The following is a 27,896-nucleotide window of genomic DNA, read 5'->3' on the forward strand; positions in this document are numbered from 1 at the left end:
AAAAAATAGTATTTTTCGCTTTTTTTTTTCCGAGGCGGGCAAATTTAAAATGGATGACCGGCCGCAGATGGCCTGGGGGCTGTAGTTTGGACACCCCTTACTTAGAGCATAATGAGTACAATAACTTTGACTTTCAAGTAAAAAAACAAATAACACTATTTAATTGTTGTGTACTTTATAGTGTAATTTTGATTTTGATAATTATATATTGGTTTATATTACTTTGGATTTCTGACCAATATGCATTTTGCAAACAACAAAGGTCCTCAGCTGCCTGCTGTCAGGATGTTTTACCCATACACTGATGGCTTGGCTGTGACTTTTATCCAAAATGACTTGCGACAAATGCATAGGAACCCAAAAGCATCAAAAGCTAGAAGAAATCCAAATTGGTGGCTCAGCTCCCCTGAATAAACAGTTAAAAACAATACTCAGGTTTTTTGTTAGTTTTTTTGGTTCTTTGTTCAAAAGAAATTAAATCGAAGCTCTAGCCTGGGGCTTCAAGGTGCAGCATGAAAAACGGTGGGTGTTCACTCTGCAGCATGGGGACGTGCAGTGACTTCACTGGGGAATTATTTCCACCACTGCGGAGCCAGAACAGAGACGAGTCCTGTCACTCATCTCAGTCAAAGATCAGCGGCTTGAGGAAGTGACAGCACGGAGGCAACGGAGCGCAGTGGTTGGCCAGGAGAGTCGAGTTTGACCGTGACCAGTGTAGTGAGAGGAGGAGTGGTGTGACAGCACTGTCTTTGCCAGACTTCTACTGCTTTTTCCTGTTACTCATATTCCATACTGTCATATACTAATCACTATCAAAATCTGAAGGCGATTTGTTCCAGTCACAAGAATAGAAATATACAGAGACCAAAACAATAACTAGAAATGTGAAGTAAAGATAAAATGTTAACAATGTGTAAATAAAATATGTGCATTACCATACAACAAATAAAAATAAGTTATAAGAAAATGTGTATATGGAGTATAATATAGTATTTACAAAAGAAAATAATACATTATCCTTTAAGGTGTAATGTTCAGGCAGGGTTAAATAAGTCCAGGTCTGATCTATTGACTCAGAATCATTACAAAACAATGTATCCTCCTGGTAGATAAGTCAGGTAACCATGCACCAACAGGTAACCACCATTAATCACCAGCTCTTAAAGAAGATGTATTTGTCATCCGCCTTTATTGGGTATTCTACTGACCCTGCAGGAAGGAGGGGTGACAGAAGGGATGTGGGGGAGAAAGACGGAGAGGCAGCTGGTGCCTGGGGAGATCACGATCTGAGAATGGCTGAGGCAGCCAGGCCCTGACCCCACGAACAGAAAAAGAAAACAAGCACTTGCTACTGCAGTGTTCAGAGGTGTCCCTACAGCAAACAACACCTCGGACTCAGGGTAGATTGTAAATCGGTATTCTGCTGGCTGAGAAGTGTCAATTACCTACAATCAGGTTACAGCCCCTGTGATAGATTGTTTTCTAAATCAGAGGTCAAACAGCGACAACAATTTACACACAGGGGCTGATTGTACGTCCAACACCCATGCACAATTCCGTAGAGTGCACTTTTAAGTCAGTCCTTGTTTGCTGTTAGCTCTGTAGGTTTCAACAGGCAATGCATCGTTGAATATGTTTTGACGATTGTTCCTTCTTCAAGCACAATGTGTTCTTCAAAGAAAAGAAAGTAAAGATTTAAACTAATTGGGATATTTGCTGTTAGTATTGTTACAGATCACACTGACAGAACAGGGACACTTCAGGGCCCAATCCGATTTTAGCAGGGGCCAGTTTCCCCCTGAATCTGCCCCTGGTTGTGCCCCTGGTTACAGTCCACAAACTTTAGATCTGTACAAATTGCAATTCGTGTTAATCATCAATATGTTTGACAGTCAGTCTCATATTATAATATAGTTTAATATGACCCATCGACAGACCTCTAAATTTACAATGAGTTACAGATATAACTTTCTATTTCTTCTGATTCATGTGCAACAAATTTTAGAAATCATCATTTCAAACCGGATAGTATTTTTCCCTCAACGTGTGGCAGCCTTTGATCGTGCCTGCATCACTGTTTAATTCTTCATGCATACGACAGACAATTATACCCTGTGATTTATCTTTCTCTGTGAGAAATTCGTGACTTCTTTCTAGACACGACTGTCTGGAGAGCAAACGAGCTCAATAGAAGAAACAAAAAGACAAGGGGAAGGAATGATGAGCTGCAATGTGAAGCAATGTGAAGCATTACAACTGAGTAACATCTTCAAACCAAATGAGTGAGTGGCTGGTCAGAGAGGAAATGCAGTTTTCTCAGAAATGTCTTGAGATGAAAGAGGCGAGTCGGTGGGATATTTGAAAGTGGAAATTAGATGCTGTCGGAGTGAATTCAGTCTAATGCAGAGCCAAAGAGGACCTGACAGAGAACAAGTCACAGGGATGAAATGAAAGAGGGGGGGACGCAGAGAGCAGAGCAGGAGGGGGGGAATAAAGGAATCCCTAAGAGGGGAGGTGCACCAGGAACAAGAAAAGAGGACAAGATGATGATGCAAAGTGCTGTGCGACCTTTCAGATTCTTATCCTAAAGCAAAATCAAAGCCACTCAAAGCGAGAAGAAAGAGATAAAGGACGGAAGACAGGTGGAGAGCAGACTTTAGCAGAATCTGAATCGACCAAGCAGAGGCTGATCTCTGACTGACTGACGATTCTGAAAACCGACAGTTCTTCTAAAATTCACACGAAGATGCCAAACTTGACTCCAGCCAAGTAGCGTTAGCTCCCTGCCTCTAATGACAGCTATTGTTTAGCGAATTCTCAGATTTCACAAAGACAAAGGTGATGAGGATTTTGCTCGTGAATGAGACTTAATGAAAACCAATTACTCACCGACACCAACTGACTGTCTGGCTGTGGTTTACTATCGGAGTGAAAAATGAGGAGATATCTCCTCTGTGGCGTTTTGGCAAGAGATCTGTTCAGAACTCATCACCTGTTACAAGACCCAAGGCGGTCTTTGTTTCCTCAGCGCAATGGTGTAATAGCTTTGCTTTTCATTTGCAGGCGACCTTGTTACTGCTCAGTGTTTAAACCTCAATACCAGGCTTTCAGTGACGGAGTGGAGAGGCTCTTAAGTTTTGTCGATTGTCGCTGAGGCATATGATGAGATAACAGGGATATGTAATAAGCACTGTGGTGGGGAAAAATGTGTAGAATTGATCAGAAGTGAAGCTTCATAAAAAATGCAACAACAAACTACAGAGCGGCGTGGGAGTAATAATGAGGAACCTATTCATTAATTGGTGCCCTTTTTGCTGCTTTCAAATGCTTATAGATAATGTGCGGTGGTGATTCATCCCACAACCAGTTCATGACAGCTCTTGCTCCCCGACAGTCCCTGACTTCTCTCTACAGCTGCTTCCACTTAGAAACACTTAGAAAAACACACATTCTGGTGTTTCCAAAACCTGTTTCTGAGAATTCCTGCTCCTCGTTTCCCACAGCAAGTCTTTTATGTCTGAAGAACTGGAGGCGAGTGAGTACAAACACTACACCCGTCTATGTCAGGCTTCAAATGGTAACAACCACCTCAGATCTAAAAAAGTACAAAACACTCACAGTCACATGAGTCACAGTCAGGTTCGTTGCTTCATTAAACCGTGTTAGCGTGGCTGTGTCCTCCTTCCCTGAATTATACATGTGCTCCGGCCAAGAACACGCTAGCTGGTTGCAAACTACAAGATGGGAGATTGTTATTTTTAAGCAAAGTGCATTAGCAGGTTATGCACTGTGGCATGAACGCCTCTTTATAACCAAGTGATGTTGCTGATCCTCCTCAGCGCGACTTCGGTTTCAAAATTCCGGCAACACACAGATGATGGGTGCAGTCTTCACGTACAGGGCTAACACGTACAGACAACCGTTCACAGTCAACTGCCGAGGGCCAGTTCAGAGAGGCTAAATATGAAAACTTAAGTACACGACTTTCTTGCTGTTAGACAAGAGTCTTCAGCACCTTGGCACGATGACACCCCCCATTATGAATCACAAATAATTGTCAAATTTTTGTCCTGACTGTAATGTCTGCAATTTTTCAAGTAAGTAATTTGTCAATTCAAACAATAAATCAGCAAATATATCTGAAAACAAAAAAAAATTAGCATGCTTAAGCACCTTAAATTTTAGGCTTAGATGATTTATTAGCCTTGTGCGCATAATAGAAAAATGCTTGCATCATTAACAAAAAATTATTAGAACATCAGGACGGTTTACTTGGCTTTAGGAGTCGGTTCTAGGAGTCATATTTTTAATCATTTCTAGACATCGCTGAGCACTTAATGATTAATCTACAAGTGCGGCTCAGGAGGGTAGAGAGAGTGATCCAATAACCAGTAGGTTGGTGGTTCAATCCCCGGTGCCTCCAGGCGGCATTAGAAAAAAATGCTGAACCCCAAATTGCTCCTGACACTATATGAGTGGTGTAATAGAAAAAGCACTGTGCACAGAAGCCACGTTTCAATGGCCGTGTGAGTGAACAGTAAAGTGCTTTGAGTGGTCGATAAGACTGGAGGGGCTCATTTAATCTGAGACAAAAATCACATTAGCTGATAATGATATTGTTCGATGCCGTCCTGCCATCATGTGACAATCACTGTCATTCTTGCATAGCTGTATTCCACCTCAGTAAATAGTTCTGGACTGAACTCCCATGAGCTGTAAATTCACTGTAAACCACTCTTAGTGTATATTGCTTTAACTACTACTTAGGGTAACGTGTTGTTTACCTGAACAAATGTAGAGGGAAAGACTGTTTTAAGTGGAAAAAAGCTAAAATATCATCACATCTTGCTAAATTGACTGAATCAGTAACTTTAAATCTGAGCTGAGGTGGCAGCCTGACTTTGTCTTGGGTTCACAATCCAACTCTAATTTCTTTTTCGCAGACAGCGTAACCAACTGAAGTTCAACGCATGAGAATTGCCCCCGTTTCCACGTATGAACGCTACAATAACAGCATCAACCTCAATTTAGCGGCGCTATCAGGCTCTGCCACTGATGGAACTCTCCCCAGCTTTAGTTCTGAGTCTACCGACATATTAAACCTACTTCTCTGACACATCAACAATTTACTATGTAAACAAAATCTGTGTTGAGACAGAGACGACCGGCAACAGAAAATCAACATAATTAGCAGAGTGAAGGATATGTGCTCTTAAAATGTTCTCATGACTCTAAACAATCCACATCACATCACATCAGTGAAGCCCAGTGGTGTGTTTTACACAAACATCTTTACAAAGGAAACGAAAACATTATAAAGTAAGTACAAAAGTGAGGCTCTGTTATTAACTCCCAGGGAGAAGCTCTAAGGGGTTTGAAGCTCAATATCTACAAATAGTTTCATAGAAGTTTTCATCAAACCCCTTTCACGGATATATCTATAACCCTCTGCAAATTACACAACACTTAGATGGGCAAACCAAAGGCACCATATGGTGGGTTTAAAAAGAAGACTTCAATCTGTTTGAATAATTCATATTTTTCCAAGTATTTGGGCTGGGGGGGGCATGTCCTCATATAATGAACGACTTCTCCGGGAAGAAGAAACACTGTGAAGTTACCTCACGCTTGTCAACTCTGAGAGAAGACTGAGCAGAGCCCAGACTGAGCAGCACTCAGCAACAAATTTGCCAGGTGGAGTCAGGCAGCGGACGTTCACCCTAAAGTCCGGCGCCTGTTTCTGTATTTTCACAGCCCCACAAGCACAAGAGCCCTTCCGGGCCCCTTACGTGCTTATGTATCTCTTCTTACGTGCTTACGTACGTCGCCAAATTTTCCGAACTAGACGGCAAAGCTCCACAAGCCTCCCACAGCCCGCAAGGGATGTGATTAGTCTGCTAACTACAGTCGCATTTCCGGTGTCATGCCACATAATACCAGCAGAAACAACGGAAGATTTAGAGGAACGAATATGGACCAAATAGAAGAGCGTTTGGCAGAAGAGATCCGAAAGTATGACCACTTGTATAACCTGTCACTGACTGACGGCGGATTTGTCCTCCAGAAAAAAGCTACGAGGAGCCGCAGTGGCTATGTAAATAAACAATCGACGAAGAAGAAAGAGGGCGTCTCTAAGGTCGTCTTCGACAAAAAACCTTACTCCGCCTAGTGTTCTGGGGGGGAATTGCTTTATAAGATGCACAGCGCTTGGGGAATCTTGGGGAAGCATGAATGACAAATAGTCCTGCGATACAGGTGCGTGAAAATCCGCCGACGCAGTTGCAGAAGCATGCGCTGGCCTTAAGGCCGAATTATAGTCCTGCGACTGCAACCGCGGAAGTCCACGCAGTTGCATTGACGGACTCGTTTTGGTTTATACTTTTCTAACGTGTTGCGCGCAATTCACCGCCAGAACACTAGGCGGAGTAAGGATGTTTGTCGAAGACAAAACACACGAAGAAGACTCGTCTTCTTCTTCATCGACTGTTTATTTACATAGCCTGTGCGGCTCCTTGTAGGCTATTTCTGGCGGACAAATCAGCCAGTCAGTGACGGGTTATACAAGTGATCATATTTCGGATCTCTTCTGCCAAGTGCTCATCTATTTGGTCCATATTCGTTCTTCTAAATCTTCCGTGAATTCCGCGTATTATGGGGCATGAAACCGGAAACTAAACTCCGGACGGGATGTAGTAAGCAGACCAATCACAAGCCTTGCGGGCTGCGTGAGGCTCGCGTCACTTTGTCGTATAGTAAGAAAAATTGGCGGACGCACGCAAGCTGCACGAGGGCACGAAAGGGGCGTGTTGCATGTCTTGCGTGCATGCGTGCAACCCGACTATAATTCGGCCTTTAACCCTAACCCTCTCTATGCAATCCTCTCTAAAAGTTATTTCGGCGACTACAGGAGCAGCGTGGAAATGTCAACGCTCCGGCCGGGGGGAGAGCGGAGGAGCTGCTGCACAGCTGGATGCGGTGGCCCACTTCCTCCTTGATTACACATTAATCTGATACCAAAAACGACGAGCCCGGGCACTTCACGTGTTCCCCCGAAGACTCATTCATTTTTCAGAGCACGCAAGTCAACTCGCTCAGTGTGGGCCAAATCTGAATTCTTAATGCGATGGTGTAACGCTACTCCAGCGTGTAATTGAGAATCCACGCGGTGAGCCGGAATGATTGTGGCACAGATGTCTGCAGCACCCGGGTCCAAAGTTCTCTAACTGAGTGTGTGTCAACTATGTGTCTGTGTGTGTGTGTGTGCTGTTACTTTTGTGCACGTGAGACTGAAATAGAGAGACAGGAGAGGAGAGCTGAAAGGAGGGGGCCAAATTAAACTAAATACAAGATGAGGGTTTTTTCGGCATGTGGGAGACGACAGCGCGGCTGATCGGGCTCCAGCATAACTGGAGCATGATGCATTAAGGTGTATGTGCCGCACTATATGTAATTAGCCCCTTGGAAAACCGCTGTGCGCTCACCGTTGGCTGCCGTTTACATAAAGGCAAGCGCATCGCCAAAGCGTCACGTTTAAAGATTAGACCGGGGGGTGCGTGAAGTTCCCGCCCTCCTCTTTGTCATTAACGCGGCAAAACCAGCTCCGTTTTAGCGAAGTTTAACTGGTTAATGCGAAGCCCGGTAGCTTCTGATTTCAAAGTGAAGTGTTGCATGGGATCGGGGGGTGTTGAGTGACGTGTTAATGCTACATTTTCATGTCAGAGGTGGGTGCTTTCTTTTGGCGTTTTCGTCTCTCAGTCGGTTGTGAAAGATGCAGCACATCCAAGAGGCGTTCGCTGACAGACGTACAGTTCTCATTAAGGCTGTGTAATCTCAACGAGGCGCCACCACACACAGGGAAGGTTCCAGTGAAAAAGAGGTTAATGAAACACACGATAAGAGCAGGTTGGCTGCCGTTGCCTGTTTATTCCCACAATGTTCATCCTTGAGCCTTTTCTCTCCTTCTCTTTTCTGCTCAGTGTGATCACGGCACAGTTGCATCCACTCAAACAGAAAGACAGCTGTGATGAAGTGGATCTCATTAACGCTCCCTCTGTTCAGGATTGGGCATCGGTCTGACACTTCTCTCCTGAACACATCATCAGGAGGGATCTGTCCTTCAGGGCGAGGAGGACTGCTTGTGTTAAAGTTTGACTTTCAGGAGGGAGGAGGAATGAGGGCAGGGATAAACGGTGCTCTGCCATAAGCGCAGCCAGTAAATGACCTATCTCCATCGTTCATTAGAATACCAGCCACTGCATTTCTAGAGATAACAGCACCACCAATCGAAAAAAATCCTCAGATACAGCCTAAAACTACGCGTGACCTATTCAACTAGTGGATCATTAGGGTCCCCTGAGTTACCGCAAATCTGATTTGGATGTATGTCTTATGACAAATTATTTTTCTCCTTCAAAAATTGTTTCCCCTTGTCTTTAGTGTAGCACTAACGATCGAGAAGATTCTGAACGTGTACCGGACTGATACCACTTCTTAAAATATAGCAGTTTCACCCAGGTAAAACTGCGGCTCTTCAGTACTGCCATGGGTAAGATGGGTTCTGTCCTTAGCACTGTGAAGAAGAAGTTATTTCCTGTAGTGTAGCATTGAACAGAGCTGGCTAATATGTAATTAGGAAATATATCACACTGGAGAGTCCAACAAGTGAAAAAGTGACTTGTACCTTATGCAGGACTTCAGTTTTAAGGGGTGGCACTTAAGGAATTAACTGTTGTGCATTCCTTATTTATGTATTTTCAGTTATGAACCTGTAACCAGATAGTAAAATAAGTTCTATTGTATTCATTCTCTGTATTTACTTGTTTTAAATACAGGGTTTAACCTGAGCCAGGCCAGAAAACAATGATAGCAATCATCATTTCCATACTGGGTTAGGAGCAAGTTATCTATATATGAAAAAATATATTGTTGTGTTTTTATATGTACTGGTATTGGATTATCACTCGATATATGTTGATTAACAAAGTCCAGGTATTTGAGTCAGTATAAGGAAGGAAAAATTATTACAGAACTAATCATCAGGTGGGATTTATGCTGCAGGGGGAAGAGGACTGGCGAAACTCTAGTTTTACTTATCAGGGATAGTTCACAGAAAAATGGAATTAACTGGGTTTGAGCCCACAAAACACTTTTGCAGTTTCAGGGCCAAAAAGAATAACAGCAAAACCCGACTGGGGACAATTTTTCAAACGTGGAAAAAATAGAAATACATGCAGGTGTCAATAAGCTTAGGCATTCAAATTCAACTCGAAAAGGCGTCATTTACACTGTATTTAAGCCTAAATGTCCTCTGATCCTCTACTGGAGCTGCGTTCATGTACGCACGCACTGTGGTGTGCACACAAGGTCTCACACTTAGGTGGCAGCATTTCTACTTCCGCTAGCATCACTCTTTCTAGTAGCAGACATCTGGGCTAAAAACACGGTGTAAATGACACTTTTGCACTTCAATGCACTCTTGGATGACACCACAGGAGCAGTATGGAGGCATTTTATGTTTTTCTAAAAGTATTTTGTGTATTCAAAAGCTTCACCCACCCGTCCATAGGCATAGTGCTGAGTAGATGAATAAATTAAACATTTTCAGTGAACTATCCATTTAGGGAGGAGGAGGACATTAATGTTTGCGTTCTGCCAACAGCGCTAAAAATAAATGATCAATCTCTTACTAATACTGATCATTCTTACAACACCAGGCACCATATTTCTCCCAACCTGTTTCAAAGTGAGATAAATCTCTGTTTGCAGAGCAGAACAAAAACCCCAGCGAGATTTTTCACAGTTGGTGTTTTAGGTGTTGGTGTAATTTTTACATTACGTCAATGCAAAGGGGATTTACACAGTAATGAATCCTTCCTGAGCCCAGATCTCTCTCTCTCTTTATTCTGCAGCCAAGAGATGAATCCCTCCTTCATTTATCTTTAATTGGATTTCCAATAGGAACTTGTTATCCTGCAGAGGTCCCTTCATGTCTCCCTCCTTAGACCTAACTTTCTGGGGGTGACATTAGAAGCTTTGCCTGGTGGTGGGTCTGCTACATTATTCATGGCACCGGCCCACACATCCGCAGTCAATAAAATGGGACAAAAGGGGAATGAATATCCTCTGAAAGATTCATTTGGCTTTCTCTTGATTCATTTCCTGCTCAGCTGGATGCATTTTAATTCCCTCCCACAATAACTTTGAAAACACTTTAAAGTTTAAAAAAAGGACACTGGCGATGGAAGTAAGATACAGCTCTACAACAGGCTACATCATTCAACATGTTCTTTTACTGTACATCTACAAACATCATTGTTGAATCGTTCTAGTGAACTTTTCTTGTAAGTCCTTCTACAAGTCATATTGTACATATTATACCGACCTCCATCTTGATTGCCCCCTGGTGGTTGGCTGAAGTATAGGTCCTAAACACTGTTGTAAAAGGCAGTTCCTGTCATTTAAGGAATTTCTTATCACAAGTGTTGTTTTTTCAAGTTTGGTTTTAATGACTTGTGTTTAGGTGTAAGAATAAGGTGGAACTGTCATGATTGACTGACTTGAGATTGGTCGATCGCACCACAATCAGAACTACACAGACAGTGGCTCCAACTGACAGGAGTTTTGAACAGCAGGAGGAAGTGCAGACTTGCCGTTCATCTTTATATATAGTCAGTCAGGAGGAGTCAGGAGTGTGTAGGTGTAGTTTGATCAGATTTGCATGAAAATGGTGAGGCAACCCACCGAGAGCCATCAGATTTGATTCAAATGTTGCTTTGGTGCATTAAAGTACATGTCATCATCTTTTTTCCTCTTTGTTTCACCACTAGAGGAGCAGAAAGAAAAAAAGAAATAACCCAAACTGTTCACTTTCTGGTACAAAAGTTGTTGGATCATCAATCCTTAAAAAAAATCAAAAAATGTGTCGCTTAACAAAATTTGGCAGCAGTGTTTGAATATTTCTTTTACGTTCCAAATCAAGTAAAGACTATCAAAATTTGTTCTGACATTTGCAAGGATGAGACATAAGGGCCCGTTATCTGCGACTCTTCTCCCTGCAGTGGAGCAGTCTCAGCGAGCGCGACGGTGCAGTTACATCTCAGCAGCATTTCAAACATGAAAAATAATTCACTCTGAAAGACAAACTCCGGTCTCAGAGTCCAAATCTAAACATCTGCTGCTGCCACACTCAGCAGGTTGGGCTGAAGGTCTCTGCTCATTTGAGCGGAACCCCTCGCTACGTTTAAAATCCTTAACTCCCGGAAGGGCGTATGATACCAGATACAAGTTATCAGCATTTGTCATATGAAGACCCAGGGTTGAAACACAGCTGTATTTCTGTGAGCTGCTTTGAGCTGTGTCTGATATACGAGTAACCCCCATGGGAGAAGACATCAGCCAGGGGAGGAAGAGAAAGTAGAATTTTAGCAAGAAAGAATGGAAACAATTAAGTAGTTCAAGACACCCACTCATTGGTCCCTACCTGGTTGAGGAAACGTCAACTTGCCTAACCCCCCATCAGGGCCTGTGGGTGGGAGCAGGCGACTGGCACCGGCTATAAGAGAGCCAGCCAGAGACGCTCAGCTTTAACAGCTTGGCAGAGAAGCAATCAAGGTGTTTCTTGAGTTCACCATCAGACGCCATTGAGTATTGAAGTGTATGGGCTAGTGGAGGAAGGCGAGGTGGCTGAACTGCCGCCAGAGCAGAAATAACAAGGGAAAGTAGCATCCTGAACCTGACTCTTCTGGAAAAGTCAAATTAAATCCGGTCTGGAACGACTGACACGAAAGTGCAGCTGCATATCCAGATGCTGCACGCACAATGCCAACGTAATTATTCAGCCGCAGCTTGGACTGTTTCTTGAAGAAACCGATCGACTGTAACAGAAGATTCTAATACGCCTCTTAGAAGCTACAGTTGAGATTGTTATAGTTCCTGGTTGTTCTATTAGTTACAACATCGTTTTCAGCAGTTTCATTGCTGCGCTCTGTTAATGCAGTGATGTCACTAAAAAGTCCTGAACCTGAGTCAGTTAAACATAGGTTTAACATTGAAGAAACTTGAAAATCTATATTCAAACACCTTGGTGAATCAACTGTGACCTACAGTACTTTTCCCCGTGCAAATTTGGAGTGTAACTGTAGTATGAGTGCACTCACTGTCGGTTTCACAACCAAATAAACTGCCTTGCATTTGTTTTTCTTGCTTGCAACCTCTGGATGCAATGCAACATTTACTAGAGACCACTTATCCGCTGACATTGCATCACATATGCAGTGATCTGAATGTTCGTCCAATTATTTTTGAAAACTGAAGAGATTATAAATAAGCAAAGATTGGAGAAAAGCCTGAATAATAATCCTAATTTTAGTTTGGACAATTCCGTTCCTCTCCCGGCATTCTTTAATTGGATTGCCATTTGATTCTTCCAAATGGATGATAGTCTAAACAAAACTATTTGAAAAAATCTACCAGTAAAACTAAATTGGGAAAAATAAGAAAAACAGGCCTCTAAAATATTATTTTCATCAAGATTCACAAATCTCACAATGTTAGAGAAGAAAGTGAGTTCATGCCAACATTTAATTGGTTCTTTCTGGGCCCATGCCCAATCCCTCTGCCAAGTTTTGTCGCAATCCGTGCTGTATTTTATATGTGACAAATAAAAAGGAAAAGTGTGAAAATATAACCTCCTTGCTGGAGAAAGTAATTTTCATCTTTCAGGCAACTATGCTTGAGAATCACTGATTTTGATTATCTGACTTTGGCTTGTTTACAGCGTTTTTCATTTTCCTCGAGCTCAAACTGTATTTTGAAACTTCAAACCAAGCAGCTGAATGGTTTCACTTACTGCAGGTCTCCTCTGCCTCATCAGAGCCGTCGGGACACTCTGGCTCCCCGTCGCAGCGCCAGCGTCCTGGGACACACTGGCCGTTTAAACAGGCGAACTCTGCAGGGGCACAGGTTTTCCTGGCTGCTCAGAGAGAGAGAAGCACAGACACAGAAAAACAAGGTGAGAAAAGGAGGTTAAAGGCAGCGTCGGAAGCCTTGAAGCTCTGTCATGAAACTGGTCACAATATGTGAATCCCAGCAATCATCCCTGTGATCAGAGGGGATCAGGCTCATCATCTTTCCTCTGCAGCCCTCTCCAATGATATCCCCCACTAATCATCTCCACTCTCCATATTTTCTTGACTTTCACTTACTGTGCTGTATGCCCTTAGCCCCTTCACCCCGTCTGCTTCCCCCTCCCTCCCTCCATCTGCTTGGCTTCAAAAAATCTCTCCTTCGGGTTCTCTGTCACGGAGCAGGGAAATGTTAATGCTGGTTGTCGAGCACCGCAAGCTCAGGGAGGTTAAACCTTTTACTTCGAAAACCTGTTTACTGCAGTCAAGAAATACGTCAGAAAAAACCTTGTTTAACCAATGAAAGGAAACCTGACAGTGATCAAAATGTTCATCTAACAGCGGAGAGTTTACCACACACACGCACACACAAATAGGCCACCTGTAGCAACTCAGCCAGAGAGCCCGTAGCAAGCAGGGGTCAGAGCCTTTCATTTCCCTCAGCCTGCTACTCAAGGAGCACCTGCAATATGGTCTAATAAATCACTGGCAAGCCGGCCCTCCGCTGAGCCCCCCCAGTGTTGTTACACAGCCACAACTGTTGCTAAGCTGGCTCCATCTTGGCCCTGATGCTTCAAATTAGATATAGCATTTAGAGATGTCCAGGGAGCTTAAGCTGAGCTGAACGGCTGCAGGGGGAAAGGAGCACGAGTCTTCCATTGCTGTGCTCGACTCACACCAATTTCAAAAAGCAATACAGATCAGTTGGCTGACGCACGTAGTTTTTCCTGATGTCCCACTTTTCATTTCACAGATGTAGGATTTGTTGGATACAAATTCAAAAGTAATTAAAGGGATTCAACCCAGATAAAAAGAACAATGAAATCAAATTTATTTCACTGACACATGTGTAAGTCATTCCTTCCTACCTGATGGCATTGTTAGGGTTAGGGTTGTATTTACGGTTACAATTATGATCGGGACTAATAATAAAAGAGTCAGGGGATGGTCTTATTCAATATTTTCATCAGGAGGACATTTCCTGTAAGAGACTAATGCATTTCCTTTGGTTTCACGCTGTACAGTTGCCATTTGTCAGCTCTGTGCCAGGAGGAGGACGTTTCTCAGAGGCTTGTGCCACTTTAAAGCCTGGGAAATTATAATTAAAAAGATAAAAAATAATTATGTTGCAAAGATATTTAGAAGTGGTGTTAAGGACAATGGTTGATCCGTGATCCACTACTCACAGCTACTGAAGCAGAGGAAGAATTGTCTCCATCATTTGCATCACATATGGGAGCATTTTGGATTTAAATACACCGATGACAGGCAAATAAGACCGGTGTTTCCCACAGTGATTTTTTTCTGCATGCTGTTCACTCCACAGAGTAGAGCGTAAACGAGAAGTTCATTGGTGTGTGAGAACTGCACTGAATGCCACTCACATTCAGCTGTAGCTGAAACTATGCCGTCTGGCTTTCTGTGTGGGCAGTAAATTCTTTATGGACAATAGCGTGCGAGAGGAGGAAACAGAGCAAGCAAGAGGGAAATGGCGCCGCTGGCAAGAATGAACGAGGCAAAAAACTTCACCCATGACTTAAAACTGCCCTCCGATCTGAACCGTGATCCATTGCACCCCTAACAAAGAGAGGGTGGCGGAAATCCCTGATATGGTCATATAGTCACCAGGTGCATTAATTTATTTTATAACAAATCATTAATTTAATTCAGAAATAGACAGCGGATTAATTATCCATTAATAAAATGATTCCCTATAGCTGCAGCAGACCATATTTATGAAGTGCAAGTTACGTATGAAACAAGTAAAAAATAGCTGTTTATTTTGACTTTACAAACCTCTTTACTCTTGTACTAATGGTCCTGTCCATTACTGCCTTCTCATTGATTCATGCAGTTCTATTATCTTTAATAGCTACATGGACATTATCAGATGTTATTCAACATTATCTCATTAAAGATTATAAAAAGAGAGATACTTAATCAAATTGCAAATCTTTAAATGTAGAGATGACATAAGTGGAATTATGATGAGTGTCCATTTACAAACCTTTGTATTGACAGTTACAGCCTTCCTCTTGATATTTGGCTCTCATTCAAAATGCATTAAACCCCTGCTGTAACCCTAATGTTATATTTACAGTATGGGTCACTCAAGAGCCACCTGTGATGTGGCTGTAAGTCTTGTTAGTGCAGTTCAGGGGTGACAGACAGCCTGTCAACGAAATTAGAAAGTACTTGTTTCTAATATTAAATCGTGTTTAATTGCCCTATTCTCAATTATCCCGTGTGTCAGAGGAACAAAGTCAAACCCATAATGGCTCCACCTTGGCGCGCTGGCCCTATCAAAAGAAATGAAATGTCTCTCAGAGTGCTGCTCTAATAGGACATGTGTTTCAGTCACTGCGTTTTCTGTCTGTGTTTCCAACCCTTGTTAGGTCTCACTTCAAAAATGTAAATTAACATTCTTTCCTGCAAAACATAATGAACTGACCCCATTAAACTCCAGAGACAAACATTCCCTCTGCTTCTTTTTGTTCCTTCAATTGTAGGTCTCTTCCTCCCCCCACCCTGGTCTTTTTGCTTTGTTTCTCTATAATACCCAGCTTCTTGTCCAAGTCTCCCTCTGCAAAAATACACATTTCTGATTGTTATTTTTCTGCAGCATAAGTGCCACTCGTGTCCTCATTACAGAGCTGGAATGTGGGCTTTTGTTAAAGGTGAAGCCGGATGGCGATAAAATGAGGATAGTGACATCCTTATAACCAGCACCTCCCTCAAGTGTATAAGCTCATTAGTGGCGCGCTCACGTTTAACTCTGGCATATGTATTTGTATTTTGCATGAGTATTTCCAGAGCCTCTTTATCACTCATGTTGGTGGGGTGGGGCGGCAAACCGACAAGCCCAGAGGCCAAAAGGAAAAGCTTCACCTTCTTCAACAGATTAATAACATTCATGAGATCTTCCGTATAAATCCCGGAAGAAGATACAACTTTGCATTAATATTCTTTTTCAAGTTAAGCATTTTTATCCCCATGAAATAAACCTTTCATTCCTATACAGTAAATCCCATCATGAGTATTAATATTGTGTTAATACGCCTCCCAGGAGATGGACAAAAGGGGAGATGAGGGCAGTGCTGACGAGGATATAAGTTGCAGAATGTGCTGACTAAGACATAAGACGTTCTTTGATCAAATGACAAAGACCTTGAAAATCTCTTATCCAGTACGCGGCCTCTGCAGGTCATACAGGACATGTCGTGCCGGTTCTCTTCGACAGTCTGAGCTCCTTACCCAATCCAAGTGAACTTGCAACTCGTTTCAGTCAAGGTCTACAGGGGCCATGGTTCGCTTGGCAATAATTACCCAGGCCATCTCGTGCCATCTGCTTCGAATAACTTTCGGTTTTAATTAGGAGAGGTTTTTAAAATGTTGGGTCAGCGAGGGTGAGCGTACGCTGAAGGGGAAAGTGGCGGGAGAACGAGGAGAAGAAGGAAGCCGTCCGACGGAAAGACGAGAAATAACACAAGTGAGTAATAGCAGCAGATATGAAGAGTGACACACACAGTAATAATGCTTTATGGAATCGTAGTGGAGAGTGTGACACTGAATAAAAACAGGCAATATTACTACACTGTAGGCGGTCATCACTTACCGACCATTAATCTCTAACACATGCACGGCACACATGTAAACCCACTCACACACACAGAATAGTGCACACAGTCTCTTGTATCACATGTTTTTGGAGACACAGCAGCAAACAACTGAGAAAAATTGAAGAAAAACAAAAGCAATAGCGAATCTGTTTTTTGTGCGAGTGTCGCCTATGGTGAACATTACAAATGGGATGTGTCACAGACAGAACGAGGGCCCTGCACAGGGGAGCTCACCCAGCCATGTTATGTCTCCTGGAGGAGGTTCAGTGGGAAGGAGCTCCACGCTCCGATAACCCCACCTGGAGCCTTCTCCTGTGGGGCCGATGTTGTAATCGTTTCTCTGCCTCTACTCCTTTCCATCTTTCTTAATCTCCAGTCATGTGGATGCGCATGGAAGACCTACAGTGTACATGCATTATGAGTTTGGTGTTAAATTGGGTTGATGAGCTTCACGTGAAAGCCATATGTCAGTGTGGCTCGATGCTGATGTGACTGACAGCTTCCTTTGCAGCTTAACCCTTCCAGCTAACTACCTATATTGTTAGCCAAGTCAGCATCATGGCTCATAGGACAGTAATGTGAGACTGTCGGCCGATCGATATTTGTTAGGATTGGTTTGTTGGTTATTTGTTGGCTGGCTGATATGGTTTGTTTTGTTAGGTGATTGGTAAAAACATTGGTTTGGTTGGTTGGTTGGTTGGTTGGTTGATCCACATCTTCAGTCTAGATATTTATATTGTATTTCAACATAAGAAAATAATGTTTTATTTGCTTCAGTTTGTTTTTTTCAAAATGCTTGCTGATGGGATATTCACTTCTGAAATGCAGCCAAGGAGTCATGGTTCATTTATCCCATGATTTTGATGTGAAAGAACCAAATACATTTTTAATGTTTAACACTGATGAGTTGAGTTTTAATGATGAGTCAGGGACGTTTTCCAGCTGTGAGTCACATGACACTGTCTATAGGAAGCATGAATGGGAGTATCATCTGGAACCATGCAGCACCCAAAATAGCTCCTCTAACCCTCAGGGCCCTTTATCTGCTAATTGATCAATTAATTCCTAATTAGCAAATGTTAGCATCCTAATACACCAAAATGAGATGGAGAAGATTATACATGATACCCAGCATCATGTTGCCAGGCTGACGGTAGCATTTGATGAAAAGCACCATGGTAAAATTGCAGCCTCACAAATGCACAGGTTCAATTGATTTTTAGCATCGACCATTCACTGTAAATACAGAAACAACATGGTTATCAACCCCATCTCCTCCATGTTAGTGGATAGGACATGGCAAAACTCAAAGTGCATGTCAAACAAGTCTTAGTCAGATATGGTATCTTTCATTTTAGGTAGCTCTTCCTGTACTGATCTATGTCATTTTCAGAGTTTTCTAATTTTGCCGCTGTTTGGTTTCTGTCTTCCCGCATATTTTGGCTTCATTTCTTGTTTGGGGGCGAGGAAGAGGAGCTGTGGCATCCATCTTTACGTACAGTCTATGGTTTAAAAACAGGTTTGGTTGACTTCCAGCACCATATCATTTAACCTGAGAGCATTTTTTGGAGTTATTGGTAAAAATATTTAATTTAAAATATTGGTTAAAAATATCAAATAGGAAGCTTGACGTGAATATGTATATTAAAGTGTACGACTAACGGAAAAAAAATCTTGATGGGCTCCGGAAATATTTGACCTCAGTCATTCAACGACATTCAACAAGGAGCAGACAGCCTTCAGTCATCTGGCACACACCCACAAACACACACACCCACACCGACACACCCACTTCTTGAATGTATATTACATTTTTTCACCATGATGGAATATTAATAACAGCTCTTTCCATTTGGAGGCTACGAGAAACGTAATAGGTAATGCAGTGATAAGCACAGTCTCCTGGGCATCACAAGACAAATGGCCTCATTAGCTCGGAGTGAAGTAGGGGAGTGATGTCGAGGCAGGAAACATAATGTATCCTGTTGGCTTAAGCCGGCATGCAAATGACTAAACCGTCCAAAATGAATGGGATATCATGGTGAAATACAGCATGGCATCAGCAAGGCTCCCAACAAGCTGCTCCTGAAATTGTTTTTGCAAATGATTATAGAATCTAATTAGCCTATTTTTAGTGTTTAAGTTTGCTAGAAGGCAGACTTTTCTACTTTGATAAATTTGCACTAGAAATATTAATAATATGAATCTGTTATATATACCTCGAAGGTCCATGTAGCTGAATGAAAAAGTGTCCTGAGAGTGAGTAAATCATTTTCTGTCACTCATGTCCTGTCAGTCAGACCCTTGTGGTCAGCAATAAGCCACTGGAGCCAACATCAAGGCGAAAAAGCCCCATGGGACTGAGCTCTAACTCAGCTCTTGTTGATGGAGTATTGATCCAGAAACCCAGATCCACAGTAGTGATATCTACAGATTCACTCTCTCTTTCTCCGCTGTTTTACCTTTTTGCCCTTTTGGACAAATTGAGAAAATCAAATGTTACGGATACAGCTAAAGGTATTACAACAGTCTGCGTATCCTCCAATATGTAAAACAACTAATTAATCACATACAATTCTGTTTTATACCATAGCTAATTCATGTTCCTATAGCTGGAGTTGTTCCACATTGACCGATTTAAGGATGGACAATATGGCTGCTCCTCAAAAGTGAAGCCAAAGGGTCTCAATTGCCACCAGGATTGCCTGACTGAAGTGCAGGACCTAAACCTTGCCTTCTACATGCAAGCAGGTGAGAAAAACTAAAGAGTCACAATACAGGTCTCATTTTAGGTAGTTCTTGGCCCAGATTTGGCCCACACTACTACTCCGCTCCTGTACTCAGTCGACCAACTGTCATTACTTTTCTCAATATTAAAAAATTTGAAATTAAACCAACCACATGAATGCCTTTCACCAGATCGGCACCATAATACATTAACGATGCCTGCGTTAAAGGAGGGTACATGGTGCTGCTGCATCTCTTCCGACCTTGCGTCCTCATCAAAAGACACAAACTGTGCTAATTATAGCCCTCACACTGCTAAAAGCCATTTTCTCTCCCCCTGTCAGGTCACGTTGGCCCAGACATCTCCAGACCAAACGAGGAGTCTGGGCAGCCGGAGGTGTCTGTCTCTCAGGTAGCTGTCCCTGTGAGGCAGCCTGAGAGTGATGTATACCTAAGACAGTTTGCTACAGCTTGGGCATAACACAAAGATATTTACTTTCATGTCTGACATACGTTGGAGCAGTATCACACAGGTACAGGTTGTTATAGGGAGCCTACGAGAAGGCAACAAAATGGAGCTGAGCCACTTCGACATTCAGAACAAGTCTTGATTTATCAAGCTGTTTTTTTCAATTATTTTTTTTAGATCCGTGCTTCAAGTAACAGCCCACCTTCTTTTGCATTGCATGCTCATATGGAACATGTGTGTAGGTGGACCCCAAAAACAGACATGCAACATACAATGCACATATCAAAGCCCAGTGAAATCAAAAAGACAATTTTTGCTGAAATAAAACACATTGTATTGTGTAGTACTGTTTACACACAAAAGAAAGTTACAGTACACAAATGTACGGACACCTTCCCTGCCATTCACTGCATGACGCCTTCTCCCTGTGTCTGGCCTTCTGCTACACTCACTTTTTTCCTGTTCTTGCTGTTTTAGAGACGCAAAAAAACAGTCGATCTGCAGCCATATGTCAACATTTGGAGCCAAACAGCCTGGCATCGACACAGAGACACAATCTACATTTACACAGAGTCCAAGGAGGAGGTGAGCTCAAAGCTTCACAGGCCTTTGCATACTGAACACTCTTTAATTTAAGTCTGGTCAAGTGTGGGAAGGGGAGATATGACGTCCAGCATTCTAGACAAGCAGATTTCCCCACATAGTGTCTTTCAGGTCCAAGGTGTGATGACTTACCATCAAGCTTCTGAACACAAGGACTGACAACTTAATGTAGTGGCAGCAGGGTACACAGTGTGTTGAAGAAGTGACTGAATAACAACAAACACAACTGAATTGTGCAGTATTGTGCTCTTTTACATGAAGCAGTGGCTTTGTTGAAATGCTTGGACATGAATAATAAGTACATCATGAATTACTGTGTGTGAATAAAAATGATAAGAGCAGCAGCAGACACATTCATTTGTTTACTGTATCAACACGGAGGAAGGAGCGATAAATCCCAGACGTGTTTGGTTGATGCAGAAATGTGCGGGACAGCAGCGGCTCATGCTCGGGCTGCTGAATAAGAGAAGTCAGATAAAGAAGCGACCTACATATTAGCTTACAAGTTGTATTCCACCATAGTGCAGTGCAGCCACCTGGGTGAAATGCCATGCGACATGCATTGAGGTGCTGTAAATGGAATATTTCCATTTTTGTCCTCATGTAGCATACAATCCATATCAACAGGCAGACATCAGGCACATCGGCGAAGAATAAGACGACACAGAAATAAACAATTCATAACACGTTCATGAATACTTAATGACAGCGTATGAGAATATAGATGAGAACAGGACGATTCAGAGGATATACAGTACACTACTGCAGTCTAAAGACATGAAGGTTTACATGTAGGTGTGTAAGTGAGTGTGAATGGTTTGTCTCAGTATGTTGGCCTTGTGGCAGCCAGGCGTGCTCCCAGGAGTGAACCCACTTCTCTGGTCTAATGTCAGTTATTAGCTCTTCTAGGCAAAAATGTGTTTTTTTTACGTGGGTAAACCTCCTGTAAACTGCACCTACAGGCTGAAGAACAGCTTTTTCCCACAAGCCATCACTGAACTGAACTCTAATAAACATTAACCCCATACCGCCACCACCTCCGCATCATCATAATATCTCAGGACAAACTCAAAGACTATTTATCATGAAGTGCAATCCACTGGTTATACTTGTGCAATCATTCGAACAGAACCCATATGGATGATATGATGCTGTTGTTATACTGATTTGATCTTTCTTACTATCATTTATTTATCAATTATGATTGTTGAAAGTTGTGTCTTAATGTGTATGTATCCTTTTTTAGGTGCTACATATCAAATTGCAAAGTTTTTATAATTCTAAAGATGTAAAACACAAACAGTACACATTTACGCATTAACGCCAGGATAGTCAATGCGCTCTATAACATTGCCACCCCAAAAGTTGCAGCGCCAACATCTAGACTGTCAAACCAAAGAATAAGAAGAAAACATAAGCACGTTCATACCCGAGAGACATTTGACCCAGGCATGAATGCCGATTGCATCCATTCGCACTGCAGACAAAAGCCAGATGTAAGTGGGCGTTTTTTGATCAGTGGAAAAGGGGGCTTGGGATTGGCTTCATGACCCTCGTTGAAGAGAGGGTATTGCTCCACGGATTTCAGATATACCGTTCCTCCTTTACAGCTCACATATGGTATTTCTAAGCCAGTGATGCAACCTTACTGTAATTTCATCCAATCCTATGTAATAGGATAACCTCTTCTGCTGGGAAATCTTGCTTAGTATTCCGCCAGGAATTCCGCGTCTCATTGTAAAAGGTAAAGTAATTGTTCTTGAAGGATTTACAGATTTATTTAGAAGAGGCACAGGTTCTGCTATCCGGCGTGCTTGTGGTAAAAATGGCAGCATTGCAAGCTAATGGTTCAGCAGAGAGGCCAGTCAAACTGCAGGGGTGTCAGAACAGCTCAGCAGACACTGACAAAATGGAAGTTAAGATTTCAAGATAAATGCCTTTGAAACGGGAGGAAGGTGTGATGGTGGAGGGAGTAAACTGCACAACCTGTCTGCGGAAGAGCAGCAGGTGGCGACCGCAGGGACACACCCGACGGGAACTGCCAAGCCCCCACCCTTGAATGTGAGTCGTGTTTGTATGCGTTGCTGAGACTGTTTAGGGCAATGTGTCTGTGATTGTTCCACGAGGACCGCTGTGCCTTGAAAAATATGAGCAGCCGCGATGAAGAGCCAAGCAATTACCGAGCATTTCATTGAGAAACTCTTGGAGAGAAATTTTAAGCAGTTTGGCAGAGCAATCTAATTATGGCAGGCAGTGACAGAAGCAAGGCAAGGTTTTAACAGCGGGCGTCTGCAGGAACCAGCCCCTACTGCTGTTCCCGAGTCTTTGGCAAGGGTCAGACTGCGTGCACTTTTCCACAGCTGGAGGCAGCGAATGCATCTATTAATGCTAAAGCCCACTTTTATCGAAACAGGAAACTTCCTATCAAAACTTATCCTGCTAAACAGATTGATGAACCTCTCGTGGTACGGATACAAAGTTTTGATTGGTTTTGATGAAGGATTTAAAAAATATTTATTTTAAATCAAATGCAAAATCAGTTGCAGCAGATACTGCCAACTCCGTAATACCGTTCTTTGATGAAATTCATTAATACTGCTTTTAATATCACATTTGTTACAGCATTTATGAAAAATCTACATTCAAGTTAATGCATGACTCAAAACAATACCTAATGATTCATACTGTATTGGATCTTGCAGGGCCAATGCTTACGTAGAGCCGACCTTAAAAGATGTCTCTACGTCGTTGCCATTTATTTGAAAAGGCACCAGCGACAGCTTGTTAGTGTTAATCCGGAAAGCCATGCTCATTTCAAATCTACCCTGTAACTAAACACGTGAACCACCACATCGTCTAACATTCAGATATGTCCCCCATCCTCTCCAGTCCCTCGGCTGTCTCCCGCGCACACATTTGAACTGCTGGCTGAGAGAGCCGCCTGCGTCAACAGCTTGAACGTCTCGGGACCACCGTGCTCTTCAGACATGGCTTAGCCCCAGCTGTCTGGGCACCAGCCTGGTCTTGGCCGTCAGGAAACTCTGGAGGCGAGAAGCCTCGAACATCTTTGCCATAGAAGTGCTTGGCTGCTATAGGAGTTGTCGCTCAATGCTAGACAACCTAGCATTGAGGTAATAACTGTGTGTGTGTGTGTGTGTGTGTGTGTGTGTGTGTGTGTGTGTGTGTGTGTCACCTGCCCCATCGTTTTTGGTTATAGAGTCTCACTGGTCTAGAAACCAGAGAAACACACGGTTTCAGAGAAGGTCTTTCAGCTAAACTGCTGACACATTCACCATCACTATTCCCTCCAGATTTCCTCCTGCACGCTTCAGTGGAAATGACTCTGAAACCTTCCTCCTCTTGGGCTGAATCACCACAGTCTGGGATTCAAACCAAGATCCTGGTGAACATAACTTTCTGCAGAGGCTGCACCCTTCTGCTTTGTGTTGTGTAATGTGTTATTGGGGATGGAGGTCTTGCATTGCTCTGCAAAGTCCTCGCCGTACACCAAGACTTTTACCTCTGAGACATTTTGATCAGAGAACCTGAAATGATTCGGGGAAGTTGACTGCTCAAATCTTTTCTCAAATCCTGCTTCACATTTGAATTGTTTAGTCCACCCTGTTAAACCTGCAACACTCCAGCCAAATTACAGTCTTTGACCATCCCTGACACAGCTAAGTAGGTTCAGAGGTTTACTTAAAGGCTGAAGTTCAAAGATATTTGGAAGAAGAAAGAGAAATCATTGATTCTGAAAGTAGAGCTCAACCCTCTGATACCTGAAGATTTTAACATGTTGACAGTTTTTTTCCAGTATTAGTTTTGAAGTTATCAAAGACATCAGATGAAAGCCTACACTGCAGAGATTGTTAAGACATTAATAGTGGAGAACTTTTAAAAGTCTTGTACGAGATCTCAGGGGGTCAACATCAGCACTGTGAGTTTATTGCAAAATCCACAATAAGTATACAGCTGACTGCAAAACTTGCGCCTACGTCCAATCAAACGCTTACAACTGCACTGTTATATTTATATATGAATCATTATATCCAAACATAGTTCATTGTTAAAAAGACTGAAGCAACCCTTAATATTCATTTATAGCAATTTCAGAATAAAGTATGACTCAGAATTTAGAGTCTGTGCTGCTGAGCGAAACAGATGAATAGAAATTAAAGAGGAGAATCCCAAGGTGATTTCCCCTCCACTTGAACAATCTCGTCCCAGTTTCACTCTAGCGGCACACGGGAGACAATCCTTTTATTGATCATCATCCAGCTTTCAAAAGTAGTAATGACTCCAGGAACAAAAGCTTGAGGCCTGAGTGACAACAGTCCAAAAAGACTTAAACAGTGACGGAGTGATTTCCCCTTTTAAATGTTAACCACTTTATAACCTTTATAACTCGATGGGCACTTGAAGAGCTCATGACTAAATAAAGATCACCCTCCAAACCATTAGAATCACAAAATCTGCATCCAGACTAAATAGACATAGGGACTATCATATACCAAGAGGCGGTGGACTAGTGGCAGAAACTTGGACTATGGGCAGAAAAGGTCTCTGGATTGATCTGTCCAAAAATCCAATAGGATTCTCCCTACCCTGTCTAGTGCCCCTGAGCAAGGCACCTTACTCCCCCAACATCTGCTCCCCGGGCGCCGTACATGGTCGCTCACTACTCTGTGTGTCCTGCACCAGATGGGTCAAAAGCAGAGGTTAAGTTTCCCTATCTGCATGAGGTTGTCTGTGCATGTGTTTGGGACAAATAAATGTATCTTAATCTTAATCTTAATTAGGATAGCTACATTACTTTTGGAGAAATTCACTTAAATATCCCCAAAATTTACTAAAATCCTGGACTTTTGAAATTTTAACTAAATCTGTGAAGTAGTTTTTGTATACTCCTGCTGTACAGACAGACAAACAGAAAAACTGCAGTCGTAACATCCAACCAAAAGTGGGAATAATCCAAAATCAGAAGGATCTATAAGTATGTTGAAATTGTTAATGATGGACCAACATGGACTGACGGATAAGTCTAGAGCCCCACTGCTAACATATATGAGATGTACCTCAGTTCCCAAGTTGTTCATATCTCACTCCTCCCAAGTGTAACTAGGTCAGTGAACGATTCATGGAATAAGCCACTAATGGAGTAAGTCCCTTGTGATAACAGCTGCTAAATTATCCGTCCTTCTCCTGTCACATATATAGCAAGAGAGACGAAGAAAGTCCCTCAAGACATCTCCACAAATACTGTCAAATCATACAGAGGAGGGTAGGTGCTTGCAGAGTTTATTTGATCCTTTATCGGTGAATAATCGGCAAGTTAGAAGGAGTGGCAGAAAACTTCAGACCGCTAAGTCTACCATTGTGAGATATAGATTAGGTTTTGTTTTTGCTGAACTACAAACTTCTCCTTCTCCTGCTGCTTTTAGCTGTTAGCGAAACTTTAAGTCGATTGCCACCACCATAGCTGTGATGACTCTCAGGCATCCAAGTCATGGTATCTTCAGGAGTTATACAGGTGCAGCTGGACTTGTGTTTCTTGACGCTTCACCTCCTATAGCCCCATTCAGCCATGGTGTTATCTTCCGTGTTGCAGATTAAAACCAGTATTCAAATGAAGTAATTGTTGTGTATTTCTAGATTTATTCATTTGTGTTCTTTTCCAGTACAACAGTCAAACTGTAAAGTCAGGTTAAGGAGAAAAACAAATCAATGGAATAGTACTGGGAATACAAAAGTATTCAAGACTCTTATCTTGCTAATGAGACATATACCACTAAGGTTAAAAGAGAATAACTTAGATAAATCATAAATAAGTTAAAATGAAGCCTCTTATCCGTAACAAGAGCTATTTGTCATGGATATTTGGGTCTCTGAGATTTCTCTGCATTCAGACTATATAAATGAATCTATGAAAGTGCTTGAAGGCAGCCCTAAGTACGTAATTACATCCCAGTATCTGAATACAGGACAGAAATAAGATAGTTGTTAAAGCCCTCAGAAAGGTTTACGACTAGTCCCATTACTTTTCAGTAGTCTATTATTCATTTTTAGAATATAATCTGTCCGAATTTAAGAATGAATGCTAAAAGTGCCTTGCCAATCCAAGTCACAGGCAGCCAAATGCATTAAAGCCTTCAGCGCGGCTCCTCCTGTATATGGAAATGTGTGCCATACTGGATTACAGTGTCTGTCTACTCATTGAGGGCCTACAATGGGAATTGGGGGATTAGCCTTTTACCCTGCAAGGAGAACGGGCCACATCTCTCTCTCTCTTTACCCCATCTCTCCTTCTTTCTCTCTCTTCCTTGCAGCTCCGATATCACGAAACACAATGCTATGCAGTGGACCAAATTTACAGAGAGACCCCCACTGGCCTGAAGACTAAGGCACTGCAAATTGCTGTGACAGGGCCTTGAGAGAAGGGTTTTACATATCCCTCTGCAGACGCAAATTAGCATAAGTGTAACACTCCCCGAGGTTAAATTTCTTGTTCGAGAAAATCTGCCCCTAGCAATGACAGTGTAATTAAGATACCCTCAGATTTCTGCAGCAGCTGCTGTTTGCATTTGAACATCGAAGGCAACGCTCTCACACGTATACTCTCTCCCGCCACACACAAGTAGACCCCCTTTCTATGAGCTTCAAGCTTCAAACTTTATTTTGTCTTTTCTTCTTCTCACCCACACCTCACCCTTTCTTCTTCTTCTTCTTCTTCTACCCACTGGAGTCAGACAGGGGGAGCACAGTGGCAGACAGGCATTGATGGACTCTGTGAGGGCTGAAATCCTTTTGCATGGCTCCACCAAATGCCCACTGTGAAAAAGGAGTCAATCAAAGAGTCCAGCAGCCGCCCACCATAAAAACAGACTAAAAGCTACCCTCTCAGCTCCAGAGCAGCTGAATATATGCACGGCAGCACAATGCAGCCACTGTGCAGAGTGGGCACATGACACAATCGGTTTATTGCTATGTATCAATGTTGTATATCAGTGGATTGAATACACCTTGATGCCCCGAGGGTGAGAAAGAGTTGTAAATACTGTATGTCATATGTTTGTAAATTATTAAGAATCAACCCCCACACTTCACTGACTTCACTGTCACAACACGCAGAGCTACTCGTCCCTGAATTTGTTTTTCTCTTTTTGAGGCGCACAACTGTGTCTCTACATCGGCTGCATATACAGGCCTATCAGTATGCGCTGCAGCTCCAGGAGAGTGTCTCTGGGGGGAAAAAACTGAAGGTGACAAAAAAACGATGCTCTTAACTGCAGTTTCTTTCATGCATGTAGCACTCAGGGGCTCCATGAAAAGCACGGCACATTTGGTTGGCTCACTTGA

General features: G+C 42.5%; 1 protein-coding gene across 1 annotated transcript in view; it reads right to left on the reverse strand.

Moving 5' to 3' along the window:
* The window catches only part of LOC133968940 (low-density lipoprotein receptor-related protein 8-like), an 88,121-nt gene that overhangs the window by 44,644 nt on the left and 15,581 nt on the right, over positions 1-27,896 (reverse strand). The window contains exon 3 of the mRNA XM_062405199.1: positions 12,848-12,970. Within this exon, the coding sequence (XP_062261183.1) occupies positions 12,848-12,970 (123 nt within the window). The remainder of the gene's footprint in view (positions 1-12,847; positions 12,971-27,896) is intronic.

The sequence above is a fragment of the Platichthys flesus genome, chromosome 14 (genome assembly GCF_949316205.1).
Source record: "Platichthys flesus chromosome 14, fPlaFle2.1, whole genome shotgun sequence".
In the NCBI taxonomy this organism is placed as follows: Eukaryota; Metazoa; Chordata; class Actinopteri; order Pleuronectiformes; family Pleuronectidae; genus Platichthys; species Platichthys flesus.